Below are 10779 nucleotides of genomic sequence, written 5' to 3' on the forward strand. Positions count from 1 at the left end.
AAGAACCAAGAAGGGTTCTTTTACAGGAAGATGCAGAAGAAGGTTCTAGTAAGCACCTTTATTTCTAAGAGTGTAGGATCTTCAGACACGAACACACAAAAGGTTGAAGGTTTTTCTTTAAGGAGAGAACTGTTCTGTGTTTTTGGTAACTGGATGAGTCAGAAGGAACAGAACAGAGAACCCGTGGACGGTGAGTTTACAGAACGATCTCATGACTCACTCAGCAGCGGCGGCGGCGGCTTCCTCCTGGATCTGACATTTTGGAACAGAAAACAGTGTTTTGACTCGTACGCCGGCGTACAGCTCCGTCCCTCAGAACGCTGACGGACGCCTCGTTTGTCTTCAGATGATGTTTACAAGCTGTTAAAATCTGAGTGTCTGTGGGACTTCATTCCTCGTCTTCCTCGGAGTCCAGTGGCCCTCGGTTTGGGGGCAGAGACGGCGTGATTCGCTGCCAACGATTTGGCGGCCAGATGATGTGTGAGGCCCGACCGTGGAGCAGCCCCACTGACACCTGGGAAAAACAACATACAGAAAAAAACCCAGCATAAAACGAGGCCTCTTGATATGAAAAAATAACACGACGTAGCGATGAAGAACGTTATGTTGACCATCATCTTCAGCCTAATGTCCATCAGATCTCAGGTCCACCAGAGCGTTATTTGGGCGCTCATCAGGAAGCGCCCAGCTGAGAGAGCTTGAGAGCGCTTCGCAGGCACGGTGTTTATTCACACTTTGGTTGTAGATAAAATACCAGCACGTTTGAGTATCTACTTGCTCTGGATAAAGCATACAGAACAGTGATACTCCGATGGCCCCCCAACCAATTTCGTATTCACAATAAAGCAAAAATAAAGTGATTGACACTGTGAATAGTTTCTGTACTTTTAGTGTACCAGATACCAGAGTTCATAAAACAGCATCAAAATAGAGCTGATCAAAAAGTGCCAGTGAAGGATCCCCCACAAATCCAAGAAACATCCCAAAATCCAAAAAATGTCCTAAAATCCAAGAATTGTCCTAAAATTCCGTGAAACATCTTGAAATCCTAGAAAGGTACTAAAAGTGTTGTTCTTTAAGGTGTTCTTCAAATGCATTTGTGTTATATCAACATTTCGAAAAATATCCCTTAAGTTTTGCACAAATCTGTGATGGAAACCCGCGTACGGTCTCTTTGACCTTCGACCACCAAAGTCTATTGGTTTCATCGTTGACTCCAACTGGATGTTTGTGCCACATTTGAAGAAATTCCCTCCAGGTCTTCTTGAGATATCGCTTCCGCAATAAAGGGACGTACAAACATGACAACGCCATGGATGTCGGTGGCAGCTTCGGCCGATTCATGTGCTCTCTGAGTGACTTTTAGTTCTTGCACAAACACGTAAACTTGTAAAATGAGTGTTTTTAAACGGTCATCACATCTGCTCTCAATGATTTCATCGAAGCCATATAAATGAGGAGCGTCACCGTGTGCGGAGAAAAAGCTGGTTGGAGAGGATTTAAGACCGTTTGATTTACGCTCACACTCGGGTCCACAGTCTTCTAGACATCAACAGCAGAGATAATTAAAACTGGCAAGCTGACAGCTGAAGATCTGGTTGTCTGACATCTTGCTCGCCGCATCAATTAGAGCTGCTTTGCATGAAGTCGCACACACACACACACACACACACACACGCCGGCAAATGTCAAATACTTTTTAATGACGTCTGTTATCTCTGAAAAGCTGGCGTCTATATTAAAAAAGCGCCGCGTTCATCTCCGTCTTCATAGTAACCTTCAGACGGCCGGCGTGCTGCGGCTCACGGGCGGACGCGAGGCCAGACGCAGACGGATCAGTTGGATTTGACTTCGGGAGCGTCCCGCCGGCTGCAGTCTGAGCGATCCCCCACCCCCCCACAACAACCACAGGTCAAGATCCAGTTTAATAACATCAAGTAATGAAGCAGCCGATTAATATTCATCTGAGGAGCGGGGCGGCGGGCTGTTATCTGCTCGGGCAGGCAGCGAGATATTGAAAAAATTATTTAATCTTTGTTTTTATTATGAACATTTCAGACAACTAACCTCAAATTATGAAACCAGCTCAAGAATCAGATCTAAAAGCTGTCCAGGTCAGCTGACATTTCATTTCTTTTCATCTCGAGAAAAATAATACGAGTCCCATCAGGTTCTTTCTCGTGGTTCTTGGTTCTACGGTTCCTTTTTAACTGACGCACATCTGTTTCTCAGGAAACCTTCTGTCGTTCACCAGTAAAGTTTCTCGCTTCCTTCTTTCTTTCTAGTGTTCCTTTTCTGGTTTCTTGGTTTATTCTGGGACTTCTTTCAGCCATTGCCAAACTCGGGGTTTTTCAAAGTATGAAAACTAAAGTACTCGGTATTTCAATCGGGTATTTTTAACAAGACGTCGGGACATTTAGCAGACTTTTTCTGTCAACAAAACCAAGTATTATTACTGAGACATCACAACATTTAGCAGACTTTTTTGGTAAACAAAATCAAATATTTTTAACAAGACGTTAGATCATTTCGCAGACTTTGTCCGATAACAAATTCAGGTATTTTTAGCAGGCCTTCGGGACATTTTGCAGATGTTTTTCTGGCAATTAAGTCAGGTATTTATAACATGACGTCTGTTTTAAGCAAACTTTTTCTGTCAACAGAACTAGTTGTTTTTGATGAGATGTCCAGACATTTATCGGACTCTTTTTGTCAACAGAACCAGGTATTTTTAACAAGACGTCAGGACATTTACAAGTACTTTTCTATAAAGAAAACCAGGTATTTTCAATGAGAAGTCGCAACATTTAGCAGACGTTTTTCTGTAAACATAGCCAAATATTTTTTAATGAGATGTCAGTACATTTAAAAGCCATGTTTCTCGCAACAAACCAGATCATTTGTTTTTTTAAACGCAAAACAAACAAATGTCTTAATTTTAAAAGTAACTAGTAACTAAAGCTGTCAAATAAATGTAGCGGAGTAAAGAGTACAATATTTGCCTCTGAGATATAGAGCAGTGAAAGTATAAAATGGCATAAAATGAAAATACTCAAGTACACTACAAGAGCCTTTAATTTTTACTGAATAACAGTACTTGAGTAAATGTACTTAATTACATTTCACTACTGCACCTATGTTCTGACCCTCGCCTATGGTCAAAGACGAGCTGCCACAGAACCTGAATCTGTTCTGTGTTGGTGGAAAAGTGGTTCGCTGCTTCCCGTTGTGGTTATTTTGCTCAGATATCTCTTCTTTCGGCCTTCGGTTCCTCAGTTTTCTTTGATTTGTTGAAATCCTCCACAGTACAGTTCTTTGTCAGTTTTCTCTCACTGGTTCATTGGATATCTGGTCCCTTTTCTGATCAGCTTTTAGCTTGTCTAGTTCCTCTGTTCATCCTAGTTTTTCCTCTTCAGCACTTTCTTCGGTCCATCAGTTCCTTTCCTGCGTTCACGTCCACGAGGATGAGTACGGCGCTCTGAGAAGCAGAAATCTCAGCAGCTGGCTGACTCATTGTATTGATCAGCGGCCTCCATCACCCCCCTGCAGATGTATTGTGGTCATTTCATGCTTTGGGCTCAGTAAAAATCTAATTTATTGCATCTTTTAATGCTTTAATAGGCCATACCTCCCACTGCATGAAATCGACTGACATGAAATCTGTAATGCTCACTGAGTTTTTCGCCATTTCACATAGTTTTCAAAGTTTTTTTTTCCCATTTCAACTACAAAAACTTTGTGAAAAGTGAAAAAGCAAAACTCCGCACAGAGTCCCACTACATGCCGTCCACAGAGATGTGGGTGTTTGTTTTGGTGTGATCGACCCACAGGCTGAGAGCATCGTCTGTGGGAGCTGATGTGTTTCTGAGTGAAGCGACTGCGTGGTGGGTGGCAGCGAACACCGCGGGCCACATTCACAAAGAATATATTATTCAAATGAGACCTCCTCGCCGGATGGGGGATATGTCCTGAATATACCCCATTGATTTAGCGCTTTTAGTCATGTTCCTCCTGGTATGAATATCTGGCGGAGACATTAAACTGTCAGATGTGAGGACGTAGTGTGACATGACGTTTTCTCCCATTTAAAGAAAACACAGCGGCGCGGAGGCCCGGAGAGATGCCGCCGCAGTTTTCAGGTTTTCAGCGAGAGAAACTAGAGATAATGTGACTTTGTGAAGTGCGTGACGGTGATGTCTGTTCGGAGGGATGGAAGCTGACAGCACTCTTCAGTCCAAATTTAAAGCGCAGTACGAAACGAGACCCAACATTTACACCACCTGGGGAACGTTTCTTCTCTGCCAACATGCAGAACGAATCAGATGTTTGAGTAAAAATGGGAAAATGAGGGTCCAAACCTCTGAAATACAGCTGGGCAACACGGCTTTAAATTAATATTGCAATATTATTTTCATACTTAACCGTAGCTTGGCCAGGGGGGTCATATGCAGCAGCCCATTACATGATTTGGGATTTTGGGATGTTTCTCGGATTTCAGGACATTTCCCGAATTTTAGGATATTTCTCAGATTTTATGACTTTTGTAGGATTTAAGGACATTTCAGGGATTTTAGGATGTTTCTGGTATCTACTGTACCTTGGTATGGACGGACAACCCCACTAAACATAACGCCTTCGGCCTCAGCGGCGTGGGGGGAATAAAGCTTACGGGCGGTACAGTGTGAAAGGTCTGATTGTTGCAGCAGAGGGTTCAGATCATACCGGTCCGAAGCTGTTGCTGTCCAGACTGTGTCCGTGATGATCCCCCTCGATCCAGAAGTGACCGTCAGGGACTCGAACGTATCGGTTCTTGTAGCCCAGAGTCCTGAAGAGAAGAGAAATAAAAAATAAGATTAGGGTTTTAATCTGGCTTTGGCGAGAAAGAAACCTGCAGGCTGAAATCTAACGATGTTAAAACAGCAGAGTTTCTGATTTAAAATGCTGGATTTCTTTTTTGTGCCGTTAGCATCCAAACACGAATACGTCACTCAGCTCACTGAATGCTGAATTCACAAAATCACCAAAGAGCTGAAAGACTGTTTACATCACTGATACTTCACTTTATATAATAGAGCTTGTTGATCCAAAAAAGAGCCAGAGGAGGATCCCCCACACCCCCGACAGAGGACACAGCTGAGACACTGATGTCCTAAAAACTGAGAAATGTCAAAACCATCCTGGAAATCCTAAAATCATAGAAACATTCTAAAATCTTAACAACATCCTAGAAATCCACAAAATGTCCTAAAATTTGAGAAACGTCCTAAAACCCTAACAACATCCCAAAAAACTGTAGACGTACTAAAATGTCAGAATTTTCCTAAAATCATACAAAAACTCTGAAATCCTTGAAATGTCCTTGAAGTCTGAGACTTGTCCTAAAATCCCAGAAACATATATTTTGCAGAAGTGTCCGGTCCCAGCGTGGCGTCCTCTTTAAAAACACACCCGCAGCTCTGTCAGGGAGGACATTTGTACAGCAAAAAAACCCCAAAAAAACACTGAAGCTGAGGAAGAGAAAACTGAAGTGAGAAACAGATCCTAACTTGAATAATTGCTTCATTACGTCTGATAACATCGAGATTTGGGGGAAATTTGCGGTTCAGGTCCTCGCTGACGGTAGATCAGATCTGCGGGACAATTATCGCCTTCATTTCATTATCGCTAATCGTCAGCCTTTAAATCATCCCCGAGGCGTCACTTCCCGCCGCCGCCTTATCGCTCAAACAAGGATCTGATCCGAGGACGCGTTTAGACTAATCAGGGCGGAGGCGGAGGGGCGGAGGGGGCATTCGTCTCTCGCTGTAGCTGCTTCAGTCAGGCCGCCATGTTTATGAGGAGAAGGTCCAACGCCCTTCATCATCGCTGCGGACCGTTATGAGCCTGTTCAGCCCTGATTTATCCTTTAGCGGGGGAACACGGTGAGTTATAGCCTCAGTGACTTTTTAAATGGAAATTCGTCTGTGATTCTTAATGTGTGTGTGTGTGTGTGTGTGTGTGTGTGTGTGTGCGTCCGGCTGACCGCAGAGGCCTTGGATACATAAATATTGATTCAGCCACAGCAGCTGAATTTACAGACTCACAAAAAAAAAACAAGCTGGACCTTTTTTTTTTCTGCAGGAATAAAATCGGTCAGAGCCCGCGTGACACCGATTCTCTGCCGCGTTTAACAAGAAACAACCGTGAAATCTTCACAGAACAAAACGGCGACCGACTCCGCTGTGCTTCACCTTTGATTTAACCCTTTAAGACCAGGACTGCTTTCAGTTTTCTTGTCTTTTGTTTTTTCTCGTGCTGCGTTCAGATGCCTTTCACAAACCTCTGAAAACCTGACAGAATTGGTTTGATGTATTTTGAAAAACAAAAAACAAACACAAAAAAAAAATAGGGAAAAATGTCAATGAAAAAAGTATTTATAAATCTAATGATTATATATTAGTTATTCTACAAAAAAAACCTTTATTTTAGCACTTTCTTCAGGTCATTTCCCCTCAGACATTTTCACCGTGTCTTTTAAAAATAATTTTCTAAATCTACAAATTTCTCGTGAGTTTCTGAGCAAGTTGCTCATTGCCTTTTGTCGCATGTTTCTGAAAGGAAACTTTCTCAGGCTTTAATGGTTTGAGTAATTGTTAACGGCGTCTGGAGGCAGGACAAAAAAGTGATGTCGCTCCGGGTTGTGAAGGGTTAACGTTGAGATTTTAACCTTTCCTGCAGCGGGTGTGACAGTTTTCCGTATCTGTCGGCGTCCCAGTGGCCGCCTCCTGCTGGAGGGGAACCAGTTTACAGGTTTAACAGACAAATAAACTTTATTTATGAGTCAGCATTAGTTCACGGCAGATTCTCGGTTAACGCTCCCACTTAGTTTCCTGCGGCCTGACAGCGGCGGCGGCAGATTTACGCGGGGTCCGCGCCTCTCTGTTTGGAGATGGATCTGTAAAAGCGTCCTCTCTCTGCGGCTGATGTCTTCGTGGCAGGCAGACAGTCAGACGAATTAAAACACGAGCTGTGATTTATGGCGGCGTGGCCCGCGTGAGACAACACTGGCTGACAGCCAGCGTCGTCAGCGCCGCCTCCGCCAGGGAGCCCAACGCAAGCCAGTTAATTATTCATCCCCTCCCCAGCCGCTGACCTGTAATTTGCACGGTGGCGCCCGACGCAAACAGCTGCCGGGCTGAATCACACGATGATGGCGTGTTATGATACTGTGAACGCGCCTCCGTGGATCTGATGCCCTGCCACTTCCTGTCAGCCTCCTCCACGCTGCTGCAGGTTTACTGGATCAAAATAACTGAGGCCTAAAGGAGATTTTAATCTAGTGGCCTGCAGCTTTGGAGGGCATTTTTCTAAAAAAAACAAAACAACAAAACACACACACACAAAAAAAAACAACAAATCAAAAATGTATTTAAAAAATGGTCAAATCCACCACTTAAAAAAGGAAAAAAATGCAAACACTCGGCAATAAAAAAAATGACCAATGTTTTAACTGTTTTAACCAAAAAAGTCAAATATTTTAGAAGAAAAATAAATTTAATTTAATTTTAATTTTTTTATAACGACACTTTTAAAAGAAAATAAAAATCCACACTTTTTAAAACAACAAATCACCAAATAATTCAAAAGAAAAAAAGGCAACAATTTCTGAGATAAAATATTTGCCTAAAATTTTTAACAACAACCCTCCTTTTTTTTTTTTATTTTTTTTTGGTGGTAAGGTTTATTTACATTATCCATCTTTTAATCCTGAAAATTAAGTGAAATTGAGACATTTAAATTGGGGATTCAAAGAATTCAAAAGAATGAATGAGTAGTTTTATTACTAATGCATCATCACCATTTCCTGAGGTGAACTCTGTGTTATCCTGTCGGCTGATGCTCTGCAGTCAGACGCACAGACGGTTTGTGTTCTCTACATTTGGTTTTGTGTCAAAATAGAAAACATATGTAATATGTGCAATAGAATTAATAATAGCTGGCTGTTAACACAGTGTGAGGAGTTTCACCCCTTCAGAGGGTCAGAAAGGACCCTCGCTGCAGCTTCATGAGTGATGACTCACTTACAGAATAAATGAGAAAAAGGCCATTTTGAAGTCCGAGACTTCAGAGGAAATTTGACCTTGTCCTCTTTACGAGTGCAACACAGAGCAAAGTCTGACTAAATCTGATGTAAAATGCACAGAAAAGTGATCAGAAACTTTGCACAAAAAGACCAACAGCCAATGACCTGTGACCTATGATCACATGACCGAAATTACATTCATCTGATAATATACAGCAAAGCAATAATGAGATACACCGGTGTCTTTGTCTAACCGTGGTCAATTTTGTGTCTCTTTGTGGTCACTTTGTGTCTCCTTGAGGTCAATTTTTGTCTCTTTGTGGTCATTTTGTATCTTTTCGTGTCTCTTTGTGGTCACTTCGTGTCTCTTTGAGGTCATTTTGTGTTTTTTTGTGATCATATTCTATCTTTTTATAGTTGATTTGTGACTCTTTGTAGTCTTTATGCCTTTTTGTGGTCCTGGATCTCTTTGTGGTCATTTTGTATCTTCAGAGTTTTTTGGCACTTCCTGTATTTGGGCTTTTTTTGGTATCTTTTTGCATTTTATTTGTGCTCTTAGTGTCTTCCTGGTCGCTATATGTTACTTTAAGAGAAAAAAGTTTAATTTTGCAGAGTCTGAAAGAAACTGAATGTTAATTGGATGGAGAGACAGACAGGGGAAATGATTGTCTCTGAAATGTTTTTTTTTTAAGTACCTGTCCAAAAACCAGACGGTGAGTTTGGAGAAGTTGTTGTATCAGAGGCAGCAGCCCGGCCGCTCTGTTCTCCTGCTGCGTCTCATTATCTGAACTGTGGAGCTCATTTCCTCACCACAACGCAGTGTAACAGGACTGAGAGCAGCACACACACACACACACACACACACACACACACACACACACACACACACACACACACACAGAGTAAAAATAGCTCTCTGCATCCTAACCTTAATGTGTTCTTAATGCCTGTTCAAATGCAATTCAGGACCAATTTCAAGCCAACATGAAGTCTGAGGAGTTAAAATCCTCCAGTGAAGTCGGCTTCAAAACACTCGCACTGATCTCACACCGGGGGAGGGAAAAAAGATTCATTTTTAGAAACACACTCAGCTCTGAAATACTACCTTTCATGGTGCAAGACCATTTATTACAGAAACACTGTGTTCACAAATCTAAATATCTAAATAGGCACCTTATCTCATAATTACGAGTTCCCATCTCGTAATTATGAAGAAATTTACGCCCACTTATCAGTCGTTGCTGACCGATCCTGCAGGACGGGACAGAGGGCAGTGATGGTGGTTTCGTTTTTAATCTGCTTTTATTTTTGTCTCAGTTTGAGACTCTGGGAAATATTCCTGCTACCTAATATTACTCTAACGTTTGTGTGTCTAATCTGTGTTGTGCTTCAATCTGACAAGCTGGAAGTCCCTCCCTGCAGACCCAGTCAAATCTATACAGCAATGATGCTCAACTTACGGCCCGTGTCCCAAATCTCCCCCCAATGGGCCCCTGGTGGCCCCCAAAGCATTTTCTAATTCACAATAAAAATAAAGTGTTTCACTCTGTAAATAGTTTTTGTCCTTTTAGTCTCCATAAGGTTTCAGAGACATAAAACAGCATCAACATAGAGCTTGTTGATCAAAAAAAGAGCCAGAGGAGGATCCCCCACACCCCCGACAGAGGACACAGCTGAGACACTGATGTCCTAAAATACTAGAAATGTCCTAAAATCTGAGAAATGTACTGAAATCCTTGAAATGTACTAAGATCTGAGAAACGCTCTCAAATCCTGTAGAATTGTCCAAAAATCTGAGAGATGTGATAAAAGCCCTGAAAAGTCCTAAAATTAAAGTAATATTTTGAAATAGCCTAAAATCCTGGAAACATCCTAAAATCTTAGAAATGTCCACAAATCCTGAAATCTTCCTAAAATCCTAGAAACGCCCTCAAATCCTATAGTTAAATAGAGATGTCCTAAAAGCCTAGAAAAGTCCTAAAAAAAAAAATCCCAAAATAACCTAAAATCCTGGAAACATCCTGAAATCCTAGAGATGTCCTCATATCCTAAAAACTTCCTGCAAGTCTAGAAATGTCCTAAAATCCTAAAAAAAAATCCTGGAAATGTCCAGTAAATATACGGTTCCCATCCATCACGTTTCTACCTCTGTGTGTGTGTGTGTGTGTGTGTGTGTGTGTGTGTGTGTGTGTGTGTGTGTGTGTGTGTGTGTGTGTGTGTGTGTGCGTGTGTGTGCGTGTGTGTGTGTGTGTGCGTGTACGTGTGTGTGTGTGTGTGTGCGTGTGTGTGGGACCTGAGCACTGATTTAGTTTTGCCACCAGGTGATGCCAGTTAATCTGATTAGAGAGCGGCGTGATGGAGCGAAACCTCCTGACTGCAGACGGATGCGATTAGACGAGAGACAGCTGTGTTTGTTCTGACTAACAGGCTGCTGCTCCTCGTCGAGCTGCCGACGCCTTCACTTTACCGCCGTATAAAAGTGATATTAAAGCCCTCGGTGTCTGTCAGTGTGAGTCAGAGGGGAGCTGAATCCTACCGGATGAAGTCTCCCTCCAGGCCGATGACCCGCTTGATGATCTTCTGCTGGGGGTTTTTGGGGGACCTGAGGGGACAGTTAACACAGCAATGAGCATAAAAGCCAAACAGGAAAACAGCCAAATAAAAGTCACGGGAGCGTGATGCAGCGCCGTGGGATCAGCTCTGGTCAGTGTCACATC

The 10779-nt window shown here is 42.4% G+C and overlaps 1 protein-coding gene across 2 annotated transcripts in view; it reads right to left on the bottom strand.

Moving 5' to 3' along the window:
* Positions 1-43: 43 nt before the first annotated feature.
* immp2l (inner mitochondrial membrane peptidase subunit 2) overlaps positions 44-10779 on the bottom strand; it is a 110106-nt gene continuing 99370 nt past the window's right edge. The window contains exons 4-6 of one of the 2 annotated variants that reach the window (XM_088079576.1): positions 10599-10664; positions 4723-4825; positions 44-514 (exon numbers count right to left, since the gene is read on the bottom strand). In XM_088079576.1, coding sequence (XP_087935702.1) covers positions 389-514; positions 4723-4825; positions 10599-10664 — 295 coding nt within the window. In that variant the 3' untranslated portion in view covers positions 44-388. The remainder of the gene's footprint in view (positions 515-4722; positions 4826-10598; positions 10665-10779) is intronic. The other variant, XM_088079577.1, reaches the window with a different exon arrangement.

The sequence above is a fragment of the Plectropomus leopardus genome, chromosome 7 (assembly GCF_026936395.1).
Source record: "Plectropomus leopardus strain MGB_pleo_1.0 chromosome 7, ASM2693639v1, whole genome shotgun sequence".
Lineage (NCBI taxonomy): Eukaryota > Metazoa > Chordata > Actinopteri > Perciformes > Serranidae > Plectropomus > Plectropomus leopardus.